The 22,528-nt window shown below is 33.9% G+C and overlaps 2 protein-coding genes across 2 annotated transcripts in view; both read left to right on the top strand.

Moving 5' to 3' along the window:
- The window catches only part of TM9SF3 (transmembrane 9 superfamily protein member 3), a 696,120-nt gene that overhangs the window by 153,691 nt on the left and 519,901 nt on the right, over window positions 1-22,528 (top strand). The gene's annotated exons all lie outside the window — the stretch shown is intronic.
- Window positions 1-22,528, top strand: part of LOC148955153 (unconventional myosin-Va-like) — a 67,289-nt gene that overhangs the window by 1,100 nt on the left and 43,661 nt on the right. The window contains exons 2-9 of the mRNA XM_089104829.1: window positions 3,329-3,554; window positions 4,454-4,668; window positions 5,900-6,040; window positions 10,380-10,746; window positions 13,007-13,179; window positions 14,566-15,705; window positions 17,635-17,883; window positions 20,559-20,763. Of these exons, the coding sequence (XP_088960955.1) occupies window positions 3,329-3,554; window positions 4,454-4,668; window positions 5,900-6,040; window positions 10,380-10,746; window positions 13,007-13,179; window positions 14,566-15,705; window positions 17,635-17,883; window positions 20,559-20,763 (2,716 nt within the window). The remainder of the gene's footprint in view (window positions 1-3,328; window positions 3,555-4,453; window positions 4,669-5,899; window positions 6,041-10,379; window positions 10,747-13,006; window positions 13,180-14,565; window positions 15,706-17,634; window positions 17,884-20,558; window positions 20,764-22,528) is intronic.

The following is a 22,528-nucleotide window of genomic DNA, read 5'->3' as shown; positions in this document are numbered from 1 at the left end:
AATTTTATATAAATCTTTTTTGCGTCTTTATTATGTTTTTATCATAAAAGCTTTTTTAGTGTACATACGTCAATGTGTTTCTAATTTAAAGCCATGTTGTCATTGCTGATTCTGAATTTAAAGAAACTTGGTTTGGCCCATTCGGAACCCTTGAGATAAGAACCCTTTTAATCCTTAAAGGGGTTGAAAACGTAGAACGAGAGAACGATATTCTCCTTGCCAAATCTTTTCGGAAGTGCCAAGCCGCTTTCGATTGGTGGTTAGCTTTATGAATTACGAACTTATTCGTGAAAAAAAGAAATGATTGTAAGACCTTTGCTTGCCTTTTGCCCTGGCTTTTCAATAGAAAATAGCGTATTATAAAGTTTTAGAAGTTTAAAGTTAAATTCTAAGACGCAAAGTAGTTGGAGCACGTCCATGGTCATTTTACTAAAAAAAAGAAATAATTTTTTTTTTCGAAACAATGAAAAGACACATACGGGAATATTTTATAGCCTCACCGCCATACGTGCCTATCTGAACCTGTTTCAATTCAGATTCCTCGAGGAACTAGATTTTAAGCTCAATATTAGTCCCTAATGTTGCTATTTCTATACATAGTACTAATGACTTCGATATTTTAGTGGTAATTTATTTTATTCGCAGAACCAAGACCGTGATTATGATCCATAGAACTATCCACTGTACCGGCTGTAACTCAAAAGATTTTAAGTTGCACAACATTAATTCACAGGAGACCAGAAACATTTAAAAGTCTTTTTCATTTGTATTTATTTTTATTATGAATGTAAGTTTTTGGAAAGTTTCACCTACCGTCCTTTTAATTGCCTCAACAGAAGAGCATTTGCAAACCTAAAGATTTTAATCATTTTATGTAGAATCAATATTTGGTAAGACTGCCCTCTCTACTAGTGTTGCCACCACAGTCAGGTCCAAAAGTGCTACAATTGCCCTAATTTGCGTGCTACACAGTGATTTTTGGTGCTACAGTCAGAAAATTGTCTGTAACAGTGCTAAAATGGTAATAAAATACGACTTTCGTGCTACAGATGGCATCCCTGAGCACGTGCTACAGTGCTACACATTATGAAACCGTGCTAAAATAACACTTTCGTGCTACAGGTGGCAACCCTGCTCTCTACATTTTACTTTTTTTCCGTTTATTGGTTCCGCTGTATTTTACCTATACTGAATCCATTCTTGTAGTATAATCTAGTTCAATTACGAACCCGGTGTTTGGATGCGCAGCGAAAGTACACACAAACAGCGGATGGGGGGGGGGCAGACCCCTCACGACGGGGATACCCCTCAATACAAAATTTAAAACGAATACAAATTGAATAAAATAAAAAAGTTGTTTCTAATGAAAGTAAAGAGCAATTTTAAAATTTGAACGAATAAAATTGATCCTATATATTAGGGGTACTTTTATGTCTTTCGTTGTTTGACTTTGATGCTTGAATTGTGAAGGTATTCTGGAAATTTGAAGTCATTTTCCCTTTTGCCCTTTAAAATAATTTTAGCTCCAAATGTTGTTGCGTAAAGCATGGGTTGAGGGGAACTGTGGCTCTTCACATCACTTATGCTCGTTTTACTAAAAAAAAAGAAGTTGTATTGTTTGATTTGCGTAGTTTTTAATGTAATATGAGCAGCTTTACTAAATATGACAGGATTTCCGGAAGGATTGAAGAGGTTCCATAAAGAGGGATTTAAAAGAAACTGGAACTTCATGAAAGGGGTAAAGAATAAAGCTTAGACTAGATGGGGGTAAAGTAGCGTACGTAGCTGTGTTGGCCGCAGGTAGTTTGATGTTACAATGGGTTGTTAGTAGTAGTAGTAGTAAATATGAGAAGGCTGGTGCCCCCTCACCCCCACCTCCACTCTTAATGCTTATGTTAATTTTTTGTATAACAATGATTTGAGAAAACGAACTCATAGCAGCATGCCTTTACTCATCGACATAGGATTTTCTGTAAATGAGGGAGGCTGTCTGCCCTATCGTATTCCCATTCTTCACGCTTATGATAATGCTTCGATATTTAAAAACTAAAGTTTCACGTTAAAAACTGTTGTTTTTGCAATATAGCAAGTATTTTTACACCCCTAACAGCACCCATATTAACAGCAAAATTCAGTAAACATTTTATGGTAAAGATTGGAATTTTGTCAAAATTATTTATTTTAATTGTAAGGTTTCTATGTTAAAATTTAGTCTATCATAGTCATGGCTTAAATCAACGCTCCATTTATATTTAAAGGAGCTGTCATGGACAATTTGGAAATTTCAGCCTAAATAATTTTTTTGATGCTTCGGCCCCCCGCCCCCCGGTTTTCTACAAAAGACCCACTTATGTCTTACATAACAGCCACTGCTCAACTATATGATACTTTATTGCTACTTCTGCTACTGCTAACAACTCACCGCAGCACCAAGTCACCTGAGGCCAACACAGCTACGCAGGCTCCTCCTCCATCCTAATCTATTCAAAGCCTCCCTCTTTACACCCTCCTAGGAAGTTCCCATCTTCCTTAAATCTTTCTTTATGACATCCACCTACCCCAACTGTGGCTTTTTTTTTTGATGAAAAAATTCATCAAAACAAGATTCACAAAACAACAACCAAGTTGGGTAAACAAAGGGTCTAAGTTTTAAAGATGAACAAGTACAAGTTACCCACTAAGTTGTTCATGGTAACCAACAGTAAGGGGTCCTTGTCGCTAGAAACAAAAAACTGTAAAAATTATGGTGTATGCCAGAAGTTTGTACAGTATATATACCAAAATAATTGGATTTACATGCACATCGCCAATATGCAAAATTTATTAATTTTAGATTCATCAATTACAATTTATTAGCACAACAGAAAAGTGCATAATCTTAGAAAAAAGGAGGAAATAAAACACAAAAAGAAATGCAATATTGTTGAAAATTACATCATTAAACCTGAAAAATATCTCTAAAATTCTTGCTTAATTCTTAAACCAACTATGTTTTAAACGTCCACAATTTGTAAAAAAAAAAAAATTTGCTTAGCATGTATGTATTTTGGACATATATATTTAAATTTTGGTCCCACCCCGTCTATTCTACCCCCTTAATCAAAGGGTATTAATTTTTTCCGCTTTAATTTCATGTTTTTTCTATATAATATCCTATCATTTTTTTTTTTTTTTTTTTAGTTTTTTCCTTCTATTCAGAATTGAATTCATGAACACATGCCTTGTCTGAATGCAGAGTAAAAAAGAGTATAATATTTAAAGTGTATAATTAGCAATGTATAGGGCTGGTTATTTTACTTTCAATTGACGTATTTCAATTCTTTTACAGGCTTTTGGTAATGCAAAAACGGCTCGAAACGACAATTCGTCACGCTTTGGAAAATTCATTAAAATCGAATTCGACCCTGCGTATACTATAACTGGAGCGCATATAAAGACGTATCTTCTAGAGAAGAGTCGAGTAGTATATCAGGCTCACACAGAAAGAAACTATCACATTTTTTACCAGTTGTGCGCAGCTGCTCATCTTTCTGAATTGTCTGGTCTTAAGTTAGGTAAGTAAGTTAGTGTTCATCTTATAATATTAAAAATTAAGGAAGAACTAATGATATAACTTACATCAATGTTTCCTCTTCTTTAATTTTTGCTATAGATCGACAACTTTTGGAATCGTGACTATATGTCTTTTTGAGAATGTCTTTTTGAAGTTATACATAATTAGTTTTCGTAATTTATTTTTACCAAGTCCTTTCTACATTCACTATTTTAATATTAAGAATATTCAGTATTCAGTGGTGAGCTTTGTGGAATTATGAGAAGTAAAGGAAAAACTGCTCAAGTACTGCATTTACTATATTAATTTTAAATATAGGTAAGGGATAAATCGACAATACTAGTGTCTGAAGCTACAAACTGAGAATCTCACAAAAAAATAATCCCCCCCCCCCCCAATTTCCGATTTGCATTTTGATTTTGCATTTTTAGTGCTGACGTAGATTTTCTGTAGTTGGAAAAGCTAGAGATCAACTTGGGGAATATAAAATAAATGCTTCCTCACTTTTGAAAATGCATAAAATTAGATTGTTGCTAATGACTGTATGATCAATCCCATTTATAAGGTCTGTCAGAAATGTGTGAACATGTTCAAAAAAAATTACTTCTTTTTTCTAGAATTACACGTATCTATGTCACTCATATTTAAAATTGTAAAAAAATAAATTATAAGCTCTTTGCTATTCTCGTCTTTTGTTTCTTCTTTTTTGCGGTTGTTATGAGCAGCTCTACATATTCTGACTTTCTTATCCTTTTAGCGGCTATTGTCTTGCTTTTCCTTTTCCTTTCATCAGAGGATTTTTCCTTGGAGATACATTCTTTGCGTCGTTTTTGGATTTGTTTTTGCAAATTACTTTGAGAACTGCAACTAGTCACTTCAAATATTTTTCTCTTATTATAGGACCGGCGGAATCGTTTCATTTTACAAATCAGGGTGAACAGGCGGTGATCGATGGTGTTAACGACTTGGACGAGTTCAATCAAACAAGAAAGGCTCTGTCAACGTTAAACTTAAAAAGTGACGAGCAGAACTGCATTTTCAAGATTCTATCTGGTATTCTACATCTTGGAAATATTGCGATAGTCGAAGCGGAAAATGAAGGGTGTGCCATATCTGTAAGTCTTAACAACTGCGTGACGCATGTTCCCTTATCTTTGCTGCTAATTCTCTTTGCTTTATTGATCTGCTTTCCACTTTTACTTTCACTTTCCGTTACCTTTTATTTAATCAAATGGGAGAACTCAGCTCTTTCGGTAGCGCAATCTTGTTTATCACCTAAATAGATGCCTAGAGAAGGTGCTAGAAATTTAAGGTTCAAAATACGAACTATGAGGAATTTCGGAAGCCCTGAAGACGTACGGTGTTTTATTTTAGTACATTCATATTGTAGTTGTAATCCTATCGTAGTCGTAATCCCATACTTGTAATTTATAACTTCAAAAATCCTTAAATGCCAACTCGGAAGAAAATCGAAACCTATTTTTGAAATATGTACCTATTGTCTTCTGATTTGAGACGTTGATGTGCCCTTATTCACCTGGAAGCTCAGGAATTCTTGAAAACAAACTGTTATAGAAACCTACTAAGAAAAGCTTAGGAAACATAGTGCGTTCTGTTCTAGGACGCTCATATCGCTTTTTGAGTCAAATATTTGTAGATGGTGCCATCGAAACCCCTTAAATAAAAGGTAACACCAAGTGGGAAATACGCTATCGTTCCTGCTTTATGACGCTTGTTATCATTTAGGAATATTGCCAATCTGGTATCTGAACTTTAATGTGTCGAAAGAGCTTCAACGTGTCTATATTTATGAAGTTGGGAGTGAAGGCCTTATGAATATGCATTGGTTCCTCCAACTATTGGTTCCTCCAACTATATTCCCCAAATAATCCTTGAATGGTCAGAGGTCGAAAGAGGTACATTGTGTGTTTACTCATGAATCTGCTGTTTATGGGTTTATTATCGCCTTGGGCCCTGTTGTAGGTACTCAACTATACTTTGAAAAAAGATACATACTAAATACTATGATATTGAAAAAATGACAAAAGACCAGATACACACCAAAGACCATTATGTAAATTTGCAATTAAATGTGGTAATTTTTGCTTTTTCGTTGTCACTGTTCTCTCAATTGTAAAAAAAATCTGCATAAAATGCATAAAATACGTATATTCGGAAGCAGAAATAATGTTGTTAATGCATTCATTCTTAAATTCTGACGGACGAGTGTCAATCACTAAATACGCGTCGTTAATTTTGTGCAATAATGACTGAATCGAGTTTCTTAGTTCTTTCCCTTACTTTGTGCTTGCGTGATTATGTGTGATTATCTTGAGTAACTTTCAGGTGAAAGACAAACACTTGGATGTGTCTCTCGAGCAGTTTGAAGTGAATCAAGAACATGCTCTTCGATTTCGGAGATCTCTTACCTCAAGACAGATAATAAGTGGCAAAGAAATTTTCACCAAACCACTTAAAAAGAATGAGGTAAGGTTGAATCTTTTCTTTTGATGTTTTTCGTAAATGGCCAAATTCATTTCTGCTTAAGTGTTTAAACGAGTACTGACTGAAGTTTCAGAAATGAACTATACTATCTATACTATACTACTATACTATATCTCTTATCGAGGTATATTTTCTGCAGAAACAGAAAGTGATTGCAGTTAGTGATTGCGAAAGAAACTAATCAGAGGCAACGCTATCACGTTGCCTATAGTAAAGGCCATACGGCTCCAATGTTTTATTACTATTATTTAATTTTTTTTCCAGTGGCACTTCATATGGAAGGGGTCGTCGTAGAACCTTCAAAGTTGGCTCTTTCGATTGGAAATAGAGAGTTCTACTGCCCTTTTTAATAGTCGAAAGTGATTGGAGGGCAACTACCCATCCCCCCCACGCCCATCATTCCCCCAAACACATCCAATCAAAATTTTGAGATAGCCATTTTGTTCAGCGTAGTTGATTTCCAGATAGAAAATGTTTTTGAGGAGGACACTCCCCCACAACCCTCAGGGCAAGGGTTTTAAGTTATACTCGGGGGGCAATTAAGAACGATGTTGGCACAATGTATTATCTATTATTTTTTTCCTTAGAGCAGGGCACTTCGTATCGAAGAAGTTGTCGTAGAAACTTCGAAAAGGTCTCATAGAAATTATGTTTTTGAGGAGGACACTCACCCACAGCCTTCAAGGCAAGGGTTATAAGTTATGCTCTGGGGGCATATAAGGTTTTTATAGAAGGTGTTGTCGTGGAAACTTTAAAAAAGGCTCATTCGATTGGAAATTCAAAGGGCTAGTGCCCTTTTTAATAGTCGAAAGTGATTGGAGGGCAACTAACCCCCCGCTCACGCCCACCTTTTCCCCAAACACATCCAATCAAAATTTTAAGATAGTCATGTTATTCAACGTAGTTTTAAGTTCTGGAAATTAGGTCTTTGAGGATGACAACCCCCCCACAGCCCTCAGGGCAAGGGTTGTAAGTTATGCCCTGGGGACATATAAGTTATGCCCTTGGTTTTTATTTACAGTTAGGAAAGGAGGTAGTGTCCAAACACTTGTTTGTAGTGAAACTATATTCGCCTTTAACAGCTTTAAAAAGAGCTAATAAATTAAAATGAATATTTAATGTATAATGATATTAATTGCTGGAAGCTCATCAGTTCAAAATGCTAGTCTAATTTAATGTTTATTTTCAATATTAAGTACAAAAGAAAATATTTGTCATAAAATTGGTTTTCAGTAAAGCACCAAGAACGCAGTAGGTTTTAGACTTTTACAGAGAGAGATGGAGGTTATACCCAAACTCTTGTTGTGGTAATTTTTGTTTCTTTCAAGCCTGATTTACAAATTCAATTAAAGCTTTACTCGTTTTAAGATTTATTTATTGATTCAAATTAATATCTATTGTATGTTTGCTTGCATTGATTGTTTATTTAATTTCTGTTCGTTTTAAGTTACATTTATACTTCAATGGCAAAATTTTTTTTCGTTTTAAGCTTGATTTTCATATTCAGTCTAACCATTACTCGCTTTAAGATCTATTTATTCATTTATATTATTACTTGTTGCATGTTTTTGCTATGATTGTTGTTTTAGTTTCTGTTCGTTTTGGGTTTCGTTTATTCTTTAATAGTAATTTCTGGTCGTTTTGAGTTTGAATTTTAAAAGGTATTTGTATCTGCTGAGCTTAAGTTTAAAATGAGCTTAAGTTTTTTTTAAATTAATATAAACTAAATTACGAGGAAGACACACATCGCCCTTCCATAAAACAAAACAAAAAAGAAACAGCAGGTAAACAATAGGGAATTTCTAAGCCAGTGAGACTGGCTCAAACCTCAAATGACTATTTTGACCATATATCAAAGAGACGTCCTCAAGAAAACATAATTAAACTAATACTTATTTGCACATATATTTTCTCTCTTAATTACTATCAAACAGTTCGAGGTAACGAACTGAAAATAAGGAGTGACCCAGGCCAATAGTAACCGAAACACTAAAAGGCGAACACTGATAACCATTAGCATGTAGAAATTGGCTTTTCATGCTAATTCCGTATATATATATATATATATATATATATATATATATATATATATATATATATATATATATATATATATATATATATATATATATATATATATATATATATATATATATATATATATATATATATATATATATATATATATATATATATATATATATATATATTGTTGTGGTTTCAAGCTCCTATCTACACAAATGTGAAATTTTACATTTTTTCCTTAGGAGGAAGATCACAGATTGAGTGTTTATTTTTTTCTATTTTGTTGTTTTTCAGGGATAATCATATCGATCGGGGGGTGCCATGAGCCTAGAAGAGCGGATTTCAATGCCCAAGTTGGCAAACTCTCTATGAACCCTCAGAGAAATATAGAAAGAGGAGGCGGGATAGGAGTTAATTTCTCATCTCCCTTCATCTTGGTTAAATCTTGGCATTATCTGAAAAAAAAAACAAAAAAAAAAAAATCAGAAATTAAATAAAAAAAAAATTCTTTAAAGGAAAATAAGAAGTAAGATTAAAATTTAAGATGAACAAAAATTAGTCCGTATACGAGGGGGGCTTCCCCCTCCTGAATCTCTCACTCTTGACGCTACAGTTTGGCTTTTTGTCCCAATTCCTTAAGAACAACTGTTCAAATACAAACGCCGTTGAATTGGAATGAGAAGTATTTTTAAAAAACTTTAAGAATTTAGGGACTTGTTTAATATTTTACTGATTCGCTCAGGTCCATATATTTCTAGTATAGGGAAACTTAACATAAAAGAGAGTGGGTTTCATTGCTATATGCTGTTTTTGATAAAAATAAGTTTCAACAGCACTTTCCCTAGTTTCTTGCAAGTTTTCATGACGATCATTTTTATTAGTAATAAATTTATCCTTTTTTCACGAAAACAAAACAACTGCTCTAGCACAGATGAGGATCAGGACTAGACTTATTTCGACACAAAGGTGTGACGTCAGCTAAATAAGCTCGGAATTACACAGCTGTTGGTCATTTTGAGTTTGGTGCATGCCAAGTTTTTTTTCTGTAGAAGCTCCAGCCTTGTTAATGCCTAGCCACATCCTCATATGCTTTCTATAATATCTGTAAAATTTTCCTTCATTGTGGTGTTTCCTGAAATATTGTCTAATTTAACTTCTACGCAAAGTCGGGACGAACATTACCATTCGGTCAATGCAACACTTAACCTGATGCAGATACTGGATAGGTTAGAGTTATATTCTGCATATATTTCACTAAATTCTAAAGGCTTGAATTTTTTTTCATTAGTTAATTTTAGTTTATTTGGTTGGGTGTGTGGATTATTGCTATGATGCAGCTTGTCTGGATTAAGCTCCTTTGATTGAATTTGACTGAGTTTTGTATTGAATGAAGTCTCATGGGTTGAATTTTGTATGAATTAATGCAAAACCGAGCAGAAACATGGGTTTCTACTGAATTAAAGTTTTGAACGGGCTGAATTTTATAGGGCATCGCTAAAATACGTGTTTGAAATATAAAGGCTATTTCCATCTTTATAAGAAATTTTAACAGAAAGAAATTTTCTTTAGAAAATATAACTGCTGATAAGTTAACCAAGCAACAAAATCTGAAAAAATAAACAACTAACAGCGAGCCTAAATATTTGCCATTGAAAGAATATGCAATCATCCGTCTTTTGTAGAACAGGGAATAGCTAACAGATGCAATAGAATTAGGAATTTCGAGAAACTTCTGTCAGCTAAAGACAGTAGCTGAAAAGGAAAACGATTGCTTGTTAATCCTTCATCTCGATTTTAATCCTCCTAGGGGTTTCTTGACACTATGGCATGCAATCAGTCAGTGTTTATGTGAAACCATTCTTAGGAAGTTCCGCTACTTCGCAAGAATTATTAATTAAACTATTCAGAGGTCAATTTGTCAAATTCCTAAAAAAACGAAAAGAGAAAAAAAATATAGATTTTGATTGTCATACTTCAGTCATCTGATTAGAAAATGACCAGAATATCTTGAGCGTTTTCTAATATGTTTCTGCATGGAACATTCTTAGGAGCAGTTGGTATGGACTTGCTTAAATTCTCTCTTAATGAAAGAAAAAACAAATTCAGTGGTTTATAGCAAAAAATTTTTTGCCATTTTTTTTTATATAGAAAAAAAAACCTTTTGACTATGTAATTTAAGGGTTAAGCAAGGGCTTTGTAGCTAAAATACTAATAATTATTATTATGATCCAATTGGGCTTTGCTAGTGTGGCTTCTACATCTCCCAGTCGTACCACACTGAAATTCTCGTTTTCAGGCTGCATTTCGTCGGGACGCTTTAGCCAAGCATATTTATGCCCGTCTTTTTGGATGGATTGTCGCTAAGCTGAATGGGTCGTTAGCTAGTTCAACTGAAATCCATAGGTGTATTGGAATTCTAGACATCTATGGTTTTGAAACCTTCGATTCCAATAGCTTTGAACAGCTTTGCATCAATTTCTCGAATGAGAAACTACACCAACAATTTAGAAACCACGTTTTCAAATTGGAGCAAGAAGAATATGCCCAGGAGGGTCTTGAGTGGAAATTCATTGATTACGAAGACAATCAACCATGTATTGACCTAATTGAGGGGAAATTAGGCATTCTAGATATTCTCGATGACGAATGCAAATTCTCGGCTGGTATGTACCAATTGTTATCTTGCTTTCTTGTTCGCTTACTCTGTTGTATTAGTATTTTTTTTTTTGTATAATTAACCTTATTTGCTTTTAGTATACCAAAAGTATAAATTTCATGCAATCAGTCAATTTATTTTCAGGTTTGGCATCTGGGGTTTAGTAATAAGCTCCACAACTTTTAGTAATATTTTTAGCAATTTTTAGTAATATACTATTTATTATTTAGTAATTTAACTTTTAGTAATATACTAGTCAACAACTTTTATTAATATACTAGTAACTAACTTCTTGTCATTTATTACTCCCATGGCATTTTTTCCTGTGGTAATTTCTAATGATCTGCTGAGGCTTTTTCTCGTTGCCGCCAGGTTTTAGATTATAGTCTATATGAAATATCTGGGTTTATAGCATAGTATTAACATCGACAAAATAATACAAACAGAGGATAAATGAGACGCCTTATTAACCGAAAGCGAAAGGGGGACCTACCCTTCCAATTTCAATAAAGGGTTATATTAATTTGAAATTTTTTTTTAGCTTGTTTTTGGTGTTTTTTTTTCTTTTTGCTGTCTTAATTCAAACTCAACTCAAACGGTTTTATTGTCAAACTCCTTATCCGGTCATATCGATCGATGACAGTTCTTGTCATGATAAAGACAAGGCACTAAACATATAAAAATCACATTCATAGCCATCGTCATAGAAATTTATACGTTAACTCGAAATATCACACATAGAGTCAAACTAAAACCTAAGACATTTAAGTATCCAATTATCTAAAAAAATGTTAAAATAACTCCACGTTCAGATTAAAGAAACAAACCTTTAAAACCAACAACGAATAAAAAGAATAATGAACTAAAACAAATAAATATTTATAATTATTGACGAGTGAGTATAGCATTAAAAACCTTGACAAACGATAATTGGTCGGCTTCTTCTAAAAGTTTAGTCTTTTGTTGTTATTATTAGTACTGAAGACGGGACTTCGGCACATCTACACTGTAGGGATTTTTCCTCAGGTTTTATTATTGTTTGATGATTTCACTTTTAATTTTTGCTCTTAGGGAAATTGTATTCATTGTTATTTGGGATAACAAATGGATAGTTGCCTTCTGTGAATCATCGACGATTCCATTTCAAGTTGGTATTTATAGTGGGAAGCCCCTGCTTTTGAATTGACTTAGATTAACTGAAATGTATTCATAATTTATGAAGCATCAGTGCACAAAATGAAACAGGGGAGGAGGAATTCCCCAGGTTTCTCTGAGAATCATCCTCCCTCTAGAAAAAGTTAGTCGTAGTCGGAATTAGCACCACTTATTGATTTGTTTAGATTAGTTCCCCGGTATTTTCACCATCATCAGTAATCGCAAATTTTTCTGACTAAAATTACATTCTTTATTCAAAATTATGAGTGTATTTTTGTTCACGAAAGGTCAATTTTAAAGTTGTGCTAAGAAAACTTCACTTTGTCACCTGAATTAAAATCCGAATCTGTGTAACCGTTTATAATAGAGAGGAAAGGGTGTAACTTACATCGGTATTAGAGGGGGGGGGGACTAAAATTAAGATTATTAGAAGCGTATTAAGGAGATATTAATTTTTGTTTTATGCTATGCTAACCTTGTACCCTCCTCAGTTTGGAAGTTGTATCTTTGAGACCTTGTCCAAAGACCTTGTCTTTGAAACTCATAACCCAATGAGTTAATAATAAAAGTTTTGAGCCGACTGGGAAATATAAAGTTTGCTAATCCTTTTTAGGCTCCATTTTCAGGCCCTTGGTAACCCTAAAAATGAAAATTTGAAACTATTAAACTTTAAAAATAAGATTGGACTTATTTTTCAGTGCTAAAAAATTATAGAACCAAATTTCAAATTTTTTTTTAAGTTCTAGGTGATAAATACCTAGAATTTATAAATAGATAGGCTGGACTTTCATTGGACTACAAACAGCCATTATCTTAGTAAATATGGTTATTTTTTTTCTCTTTTAAATTCTCTTGTAGCATAGTTTTATTTTGTTACTTAAGTTATGAATGAATTCTTTTGTGTATGTGTTATTGCTTTTTTCTTTGAATTTGATAGCGTTTTCAAGTATGTTCGAGAAGGTTTGCCCAAACCTTGATGGTGGTGCTGAAATGGAATGTATCCATTTTGACAAATGACCTTATCCATAACTGCATCAGAAACAATGCAGTATTTTTATGAATAGTTCCTTTGTGGCTGGCTATTGAAAACACAAACTACCGAACTATTTCAGGCAGCGATGAATCATGGCTACGGAATCTAGAAAAGAACTGTTCGGGAAATAAATATTTCAAGAAGCCTAAACGTCCGTGTTCTACGTTCGCCATCCAACATTTTGCAGGAAATGTCGAATATCAAGTCAATGGATTCATTGAAAAGAATCGAGACACCATTGATCCAGAGCAGGTGAGGTATAATGTGCCTTCATGAGCCGAATCTATTTGTATACACTAAACTTTCTGTTAATTTTAGGGTTATCTTGTTTACTAAATAGGGAAAAAATTGGATTTTTTTTTGGGGGGGGGGGGGGCAATAACAAATGCGGAAAAAATGTTGATGTGCACTTGAATTTTATCAAACTTGGTAATGCATTATTTTAGTAATAAGCGGTGGCAATAACAAAATCACGGATTTTAAAGTTTTCCAATAATAGCACAATTTAATTATTCATATTCAAATATCTGGCCATATTCGTATTCAAATATCTGGAGTTTTGCATGTCATTAGTATGAAGAATTTGTTTCGATTAAAAATCGGCCTTAGGTTTTCACAAAATCTGTTTTAAACAGCACTAAAAAAAAGTCAGGTTATGTCTGGGCATACTACACATAGAGAAGGGGTAAGAGAAATGTATGATCTCCCTCCTAATATACGTTTGAAAGACACTTTCCTTACCTTCAAATAACTTCTGGTATCCCCATGTCAGGTATCCCATTATCCCCCTCGGCCCATGCCAGTTTATGTCTAAGTTGAATTTAATTCTACTTTTTTTTTTAACGTACGGACGTCAAATTCCCTGTATTGATATTATATGGGACCTAAAAAAAACACAACTAAGAACCAAAATCCTTTTTTTTCCAAAGAAAAGCTTTTTGAGGTATCCATACTCGATTCATAGCAGGCTAGAGAAGAATTAGTGAAAATATAAGCAGTATATTTTTTTTTTAGCCATTTCAATAAACAAAAGCTGCAAAAAAAAAAAAAAAAAAAGAAAGAAAAAAAAAAATTCTTTGGAGGTGACAACCTAGAAGAATTTTAAACTTTTATCAGTTCATCAAGAATTGTTGATGTACCTTTAAAAATACAATCTTGATTCGCTCATTTTTTATAATTTTGTCTCAGTTTCAAAGACTAGTTTACCTTTTTATGTTTATGGATTAAGAAAAAAAATAATGCTTTAAGCCTTCATATTAAATTAAACCTTTTAAGGTAAGCATTTATGCTTAGAGCAAATTCCAAAGCAAACGACGTGGAATTTTGAAATAAAAATTGTAGACATATCGTTTACTCTAATTCTTATTTTATTTTCTACTACATCTTTTCATCTGGGTTTTCCAGTATATCTGTAGTAGTATCAGTAAAAAAGTTTTTTTTTCGTTTGATGGGTTCTTTTGCTATTAAGAACTATCTAAATCATATTTTGACAGTGCTCATTTTTATTTTCACTATTAAAACTTTAAATTTTTAACTAAATTAAAATTTTAAAACTTTAACTATTAAAACTTTTTATTCTATCCTATCTAATGAGCTAGTAAAATACTTTTTATGAAGAAAAATAACTTGTCTTTACAGGTAGCTATTCTGCAGCTCTCAACCAATCCTCTGCTTGTTAGTTTATTTGAAGAGGAAGGTGTTTTTACCAGTGTCGAACCTCGAAAAATCGCTGGTACTGTTCCACGTAAACTTGGAACCTTAGTTTCGAAAGAGATGCAACCTGCAGCAAAATCAACCCTGCGAAGGACAAAGCGAACTGTTGGGTCACAATTTAAAGATTCCTTAACTCAATTAATGCAGAGCTTGAATAGCACCTGTCCGCATTATATTAGATGCATTAAACCGAACGATAGTAAGGTGGCATTCGAGTTTGATCCTCACAGAGTTGTGCAGCAGCTACGAGCATGTGGTATTCTTGAGACAGTGCGTATTTCCGCAGCTGGATTCCCGTCCCGAATGTCATACGATCAGTTTGTCAATCGCTTTTACCAGCTTGCTATAGGTCTCCGCAAGGCTGAGCCACGTAAAATATGCGAAACTGTTTTACTCAATCTCAGTGACGGTTCTGAAGTGTGTAAATTTGGACAGACGAAAGTATTTTTTCGTGCAGGAAAGATTGCGCAATTGGAAAAATTGCGAACGGATCTCTTGTGGAAAAGTAGTGTTATTATTCAAAAAACTTGGCGAGGTTGTCGTCAAAGAAAACTTTACAGTCAACTCAAAAAAACTACCATTTTCATTCAAGCTCGAGTCCGTGGAAATTTTGCCCGTGCTAAAGCACTAGCTCTTCGACAAAACAAAGCTGCAATAAAAATCCAGTGCCACATTCGTGGTTGGCTCTCTCGACGAAAGTACAGTCGAATCCGCTCGAACATTATAAGTTTGCAAGCCCATGGTCGTGGCTTTTTGGTCAGACAGGCATTCTTGAGAAGAAAACAGACTGAAAAAGTAATAGTAATTCAGAAAAATGTGAGAATGTGGCTTGCTGTTAAGAGGTACAGGAACACCAAAAAGAGCATAATAATTGTTCAAAGTTGTGTCAGACGTTGGTTTGCTAAACGTGAGCTTAAAAGACTTAAAGCAGAGGCTCGTTCTATTGAATGTTTCAAGAATTTAAACAAAGGCTTGGAAATCAAAGTTATGCAACTTCAGATGAACCTTGACAGGAGAAATAAGGAAGTAGTGAATTCTTTAAGGATGTTAGATAAGGAGACTAAGGTGAGTTTCGTTTCTTTTTCATCTTTGTGAAAATTACTATTTCTGTCTACTTTATATCATAGATATATCTATAATGGCACATAGAGTGAGGGGGGGGGGGTAGACATTACAGTGAGAATTCAGTATAAACCCAGCGATGAGAACTGCTCTACTTCTAGAAAACTTGATGATCTCGTAACTCGGATTAATGAAAACTTGGGAATTCGGGGAATCTGGCTAGAAATTTGTTTGAGGTGGAGTTTCATCCAGAACTCTGACACTGGCTTGATCTCCAATATTTTTTAAAAATCGATGTTGAAGTACAATATTATTCTTTACTTTGAAATGGTACTGGGGTTGCTTATATTATGTAATTGTTTTTTAAACCTTCTTTCACAGAGTAAGGTATTATAAAATTTAATGTTGTAAATTTAAATTCTTTCACGTTCTCCTGTTGTTGCTCTGACAAAACTCAAATAAAATGTACGAAAGGACCAAAAATTAACAAGATGAACAAAGTAATGCTCTCGTTCTAGAATTTGAAGTATGGGCAGAGCTAATTGGAAGCTTGAATAGCAGGTAAATGATAAGAGATTCTGACTGATTTGCGAAAACTTATTGTAGTGCCGTTTATTAATACTAATGCGGTGTTTCTTACTACTGTGAATAATAAATGACCGTGTATTTGACATGCAGAAGAACTGACGATTGTACTACTACTCAACAAGTTGCCTTTTGAAATATGGATGGTGCTAACAGGCACTACTTTTGTCGCATTTAGAATGCTACGAGTTGACCACTGAGAACGCTAATTATTGCTTATTTTGAAGGCTTACTTACTTAATCCTCGTGCTAGCAGGGCGTTGAGAGTTTTCTCTACTTGGGGCGGTCAGCATCAAGGGCCTCTGCCTCAGAAAGCAAAATTCCAGCCTGGTCCAGGAATTTCTCGGGACTGAAATTTGACTGGGACTTGGAATTTCCTCTGGGACTTTTTCAGCGACTACTGATTTTCAGCGACTAGTTATAAAGAATCTGAGCCGGAGTGTCGGCAGGCCATCGCAAAACATGTTCGAAACAGCGAAGTGTTCGCTGGGCAGACACTTCGTTTTTCGCTGCTTGAACATTCATTTCAAATCTTGAGCTTAACAATTGTTCTTCTCATGGCCGCGAGTTGGCTTGTTTGTGTTATGTAGATGCCTAGAATTTCATTTCTTTGTTCTGGGCAAGAATTTCATTTCTTGCCTTTGACGGATTCGTCGCTAGCATTCTGATAACTTTATTTTCTGCTTGGTTTGTTTCTGTAAATGAATGCGAATATTTCTAAAAATTTAAATCTATCTAAGACAGGGGGGGGGGGAGTCTCCTAAATCTGCTGCTGGGTTTGGAGGGTGGAGAAGCAGATGATTACCTGCCCATCTTAATTCACTTCTTCACTTCCCTGAGATGGTCATGTTAGCATTTATTTTGTAATTATTGGATACCTAAGGGTAAAAAAAGCGACAGTAATGTTATTTTAGACCGAAAATTAAATTTATATAGATAAAAATCAATTGTGTATTTTATTTTTGTTCTTTTACTTAAGGGCAATTGTTAACAAAAAAAAACTTAACACAACCAAATCCCCTCCATTTGATTCTCCAGGATATGGATGAGGGATAATCCAAAATTTCCACTGAAAGAAAGAATTAATTTATATTAACTGCAGAAGGGGATTGAAAAAACAAAGCATAACTCATCATGTAAACGGCTACTACTAACTTAACACTCAATACTCCACTTATTCCTTAACACTGATCAGTCAAAATAAAAGTACAATAATAATGATACTAATGTTGATGATATAATATCATTTTATTCTATAAACTATATATCCTACCAGTTGAATCATTAAAATCATATAGGCGTATAGAATTGACGATTTTTTACAGAATATTTATTCTTTAATTTCAGAAACTGAAGTCGCAGTGTATTGTCACAGATGAATTATCAAAAACACTTAAATTTAGAGAAGCAAGTATCGAAGAATTGGAGAAGAGAGTAGCGAATATTGAAAATCTCGAAGAGGAGATAAAACGTCTAAAAGAGAACGAAGTTGATCTTGTCAATGCACTCAGCGAAGCTCAAAAAAGGGAGAAAAACCTAGCTAATATCAACGACAGCTTAGTGGAAAAAATTGACAAACTAGAAAAGGCACTATCGGTAAGCAAGTCGATACCAAAATAATTGGGAAACGCTTAATGAATTTGAGGATAAAACCCTACCTGATGTAAGGTCCCAGAGGGAAGGGAGGGGGGATCTGATGCTCTTGTTATGGAGGTGGCTCAAAAGAAAAAAAAATCAGTTTCAGTTTTGATGATTTTAATAAAAAAAAACTGTTATTTAAGGAAAAAAGAAATGGAATTTGGTGGAAAATCGGAGTGGAAGATATAGAGATATTCTTAACCAGAATCATCAAAAGTGTGTTTTAATTACTATTTTTTTTATTAATTAGTAATTAGTAAATTTATAGAAAATCTGTAAAATCTTAGAAATTTTTTTTTCTCATGTCCAAACATACACTAAAAAAAAACCTAAACCCGTTTCTTAAACAATCAGCGGTATACGCAGCAGTATGTTGGTGTTAAAACAACTACCCTGCTGATTTTTTTTTCGCAGACAACGTAAACGCCTGCTTCAGTTTCTTTTTCCATTAGCCAAACATTGTAGAACCAAGGGAAAGACTATTCCGGTTTCCTTCCACATTTCGGTAAAGAAGATCCACTAGGATTGAGACTTTTCATATTAGGTCCAAGGGCAGGTTTGTAAATGGTTTCTCAATTTAATTCTGAAAATGTGAAAATGAGCTCCAGACGAACATGGGTAATAGCCATTGCTGTCAAATGCTTACTACGGAGTTTATCGAAATTGCGGCCAATACGCGTAACTTTTGTGACTAGTCCCAGAAGTTTTGATTAAATTGTATTAAAATCTTTGAGTTTTTGAACTTTGATTTTCGCGAGATCAATCTTCTTTCGTGAAAATCCGCGAAAATTTAAGATTTTTAAAGCACAGTTATCAACATCTGGTTGACCATAAAGGACAGATGGATAAAAAGATAAAAAGATAATTTTGAAAAAAAAGAAGAAAAACAAGGGTATTGCTTTTTTACAAAATCACCTGGCCGATTGAAGCATTAGTGATATCTGTGAACAAGTTTGCAACAACGTCTTCATAAAATGTCGCCGTCAAGGTTTTAAGTGATTTGTGACAGTTTCTTTGATCTCCTCATCAGTTTAAAAGTACTATCCTTCAGGCCACGTCTATAATTCAGAAGAAATGACAGCCTATGATATCTGAACTCATTATATCACGCCTTAAATAAAATAAAAATTACAATTTTACATGCACACAATTTTCCAAACAACCGAAAATATTAAAAAAATTATTCTATAACCGCAAAGTCAGAGCATATGCTTTTGGAACGTAAAATGTATATTGCTTATAGAGCTTATGTAGCTGGGAACAAAAATCTTTACCACCCCTATAATCAGAGGGGGGGGGGCTCGGGATATAAGAAACTCTAAAGCTCTTGCGCACTATACTCCCGCACATAGTAAGTAGAGGTATTTAGGCCCGTTGGTTAACTAAATTTTTTCAGGCAATCAAATTTTAACAACATCTTTAAGAGAGGATAGCCCAGGAATAGAAAGATGCTTAACATACTTTGCCCAGGAATAGAAAGATGCTTAACATACTTTGCCCAGGAATAGAAAGATGCTTAACATACTTTGTCCTAGCTATATTCCTTTATTGTTTTTGCCATTTTTTTTATTGCGGTATTGAATTTGTTCAATATTACAAAAAGAGAATAAATAAATCGAGTTTTGTTAATGAAAAGCTAAAGAAAATATCTTCCTCCTCAGATGATGATCTTTATCTACCTGGCAAAAATCTTTCCTATTTTTACAGTGCTAATTATGGTTTGCTTATTACACTATGCGATATAAGTGCTGCAAAACCCCATAAAAACAGTATGGGGATTTGTATCATTGTTCATTTTACATTTAAGATTGGTGATCCAGCCCATGTACAAGTTCCTGGTGTCCCAGGGTAAAACTATGGCCTTCTACACAAGGAAAAATCAAAGGGGCACCTCAGACATAAGATCTTTTTCTGTTACAAAAAGATTGAAGGAAACTCCTTTTTGAAAGCTTATTTATGTAGCAGTTTTCTAAGACACACTTTTACTATCCCTACTTGGCAGGACCACCATGATTCATGGTATCTGGAGGTTTGAAAGCGTTCTCAGTTTAATAATAGGTGTTTAATAATTTCTGTTACTCTGAAAAAGTAGGCTAAGGTAAAAAAGTACTACCAGCTGCGGCAAGAGTCAATTTTAGCTTTGACTGCTGTTCCACCAAAGAGCCAGAACGTATCAGAGCTATTGTAAACTGTATCAAAAAGTTGGAAATAGGTGGACTTTTTTCCTCAAAATTTCACATTAAAAAATATATAATATATTCTCATACTGGAGTTAACATTCTTAAAAAAATGGCACAGTCAACACCAAATTGGTGAAAAAATAAAAGACTGCTGTATAAACAGCTTTTTTTAAAAAAACAGTTTGTTTTATATATATAAGAAACAGAACAAAACATCTGCTTCTTTTGTTACTTGTTTCTGATCTGTTTTAGAATGCTTTGTTTTCTGTTCTTCTTTTGAAAAAAGAAAAAAAACATTCTTACTTCCACTTGTACTTTTTAGGCCAGGCATGATCTCACCCCTGTAGGAAAGGAGGCTCTTAAATTCTTGTTACAAGGACACATACCAGGAAGAGTTTAATTCGGCTACTGAGTGGCTCATTGATTAATTTTTTTTTTTTTTTTTTTAATCAGGAAGAGATGGAACATACCAGGACCAGTCAGATCTCTGAAGGAGAGGGGATTGAAACATGCTATAGTATGGATGCCAATACTGTCAAGTATCAGCAAATACTACAAGAAAATGAGCTACTTAGAGAAAGATTAGAGGACTTTGAAGAACATTTTTCAAATGGAAGGACTGAGAAAAATGGCTTTGTCTATTCTAGTAGCTCTGAAGGTATTTTTTTTTGGATTTCAATTATTTTAAAAATATGCTAAATTACATGGCCCACTTAAGGCTGTACCCAGAAATACAGTCTGAGGAAAGGGACTGACTCAAAATGTGATGCTGGGGACAGCTGGAGGGGTGACGCTAATTTTTCCGTAGTTTTCACATACATTTATATGAATCGAAAAAGTAATAGTGCATTTGATAATTCTTAATATTTGTTTGTAAATATCAAAATAGATTTGTGTATTAACAAACAACTTCACTTACTGATTGCTTTTCAAGGTTGTTTCTTTGTTTTTAGATTTCAATAACTTCCAAAAGGTACTAAGCTACAATGACTGGCCACAGCCTTAGTGATAAAACTGTCGAAAATGATATCAGACATAGAATTTCACCTTGGGGTAAAGAGGGGAAGCTTATATTCGTACGATTTTTGCCTAAATCTATACGAATGGGTCTAAAAAAAGCCTTGATTGTTAATAAACAAAGGGCCAAAAGATTCTGAAATTACCCAAATATAAATGATAAATTCTTAATTAATGATTTTTCTTTTGTAAAGTCTAAATGAACTATTTTGAATGAACGCAATAGCTTCACTTATTCTGGTAGTTTTGAAGGTATTTTTTGTAGATTTCAGTAATTTTTAAGGACTTAGATAATTTTGAGGTTTTATTTCCGAAACGGCTTTCACAAACAATATACCAAAATTGCGTGTCTTGTCACTAAAAAAGAAACAATTTGTCAAAAAAAAAACATTTGACGATAATGAAATTAGGACCAAAAAAATATATTTTGTACGGTTAAAAAGGAAGGTAAAAAGCATTTAAAGTTGAATTAATGATTAAAATTGGAAACGAAACAGGGTGTTAAACTTCTCTTGTGCATTTCCGTTCTGAAGTAAGTTCAAGTAATTATAGGAACGTATTTACATTTCTCCATTGCTAGGCAAATTCTCAGTGGACCGTGGTGGAGAAAGAATAGTTTTGGAATATGGGAAATATTTTGAAACCTGTTTCGAAACTCCACGCCCCATTTACGCAGCTGGTATCTGGCAGTAAGCACATAAAACATATTTGGATTGGAAAATAAGCTTGGTGGGTACAATGTGTGAAAATTGCACAGACGCTAAAATTTACTACCTATTTAAATTGTATGTGTTGTTTTCTTTTCAATATAATGATTTTAGCTTTAAAATAAGACTCCAGCTCCACCATAGGTCACTGGCCGAAAAGTCTTCAATCAGTTCTAGATCTAAACGAGTTTGTGTTTGTTTACTGCTCTAAAAAATGCTCTAAAATTTATGCTCTAAAATTGCTCTAAAAATGCTCTAAAATTTTTGAACCGCTGGAAATTGCCAAGATTTAAATGAACAGCTTGTATCGTAATCTAAAAATTCTCTTTCTATCAAGGGAACCAATTCAAATGTATACGAGGGGGAAGAATGTATTTTTTTTTATATTTTAAATAAAAATACAAGAAAAACAAACGTTTTTTGAAATCTCTGAGGGAGGAGGGGGGGGGGGGAAACGTAAGGTTTCTTTAGGGTGTATCGATGAAAACAGTGTATCGAACAATATTATAAGGTACAAAGTATTTATTTCTTTATTGAATCGTGTTGATTCAAAATGGCAATTAAGTGTGAAAAATAAAATCGCCCAAAAATGCCTGTAGTAGAGGCTTACGGCATAAGCTTTCAACGTATTGAAATTGAAATATAGGTCTTAGTAACTTCAGTGGAGGCTCATTCGATCCTAATTACAATTTTAGTATC

Source organism: Artemia sp. Qi Xiang Cuo, chromosome 2 (genome assembly GCF_049724085.1).
Source record: "Artemia sp. Qi Xiang Cuo chromosome 2, ASM4972408v1, whole genome shotgun sequence".
Lineage (NCBI taxonomy): Eukaryota > Metazoa > Arthropoda > Branchiopoda > Anostraca > Artemiidae > Artemia > Artemia sp. Qi Xiang Cuo.
Note: the sequence above shows the minus strand (reverse complement) of the source record. Positions and strands in the feature narration are given on the sequence as shown.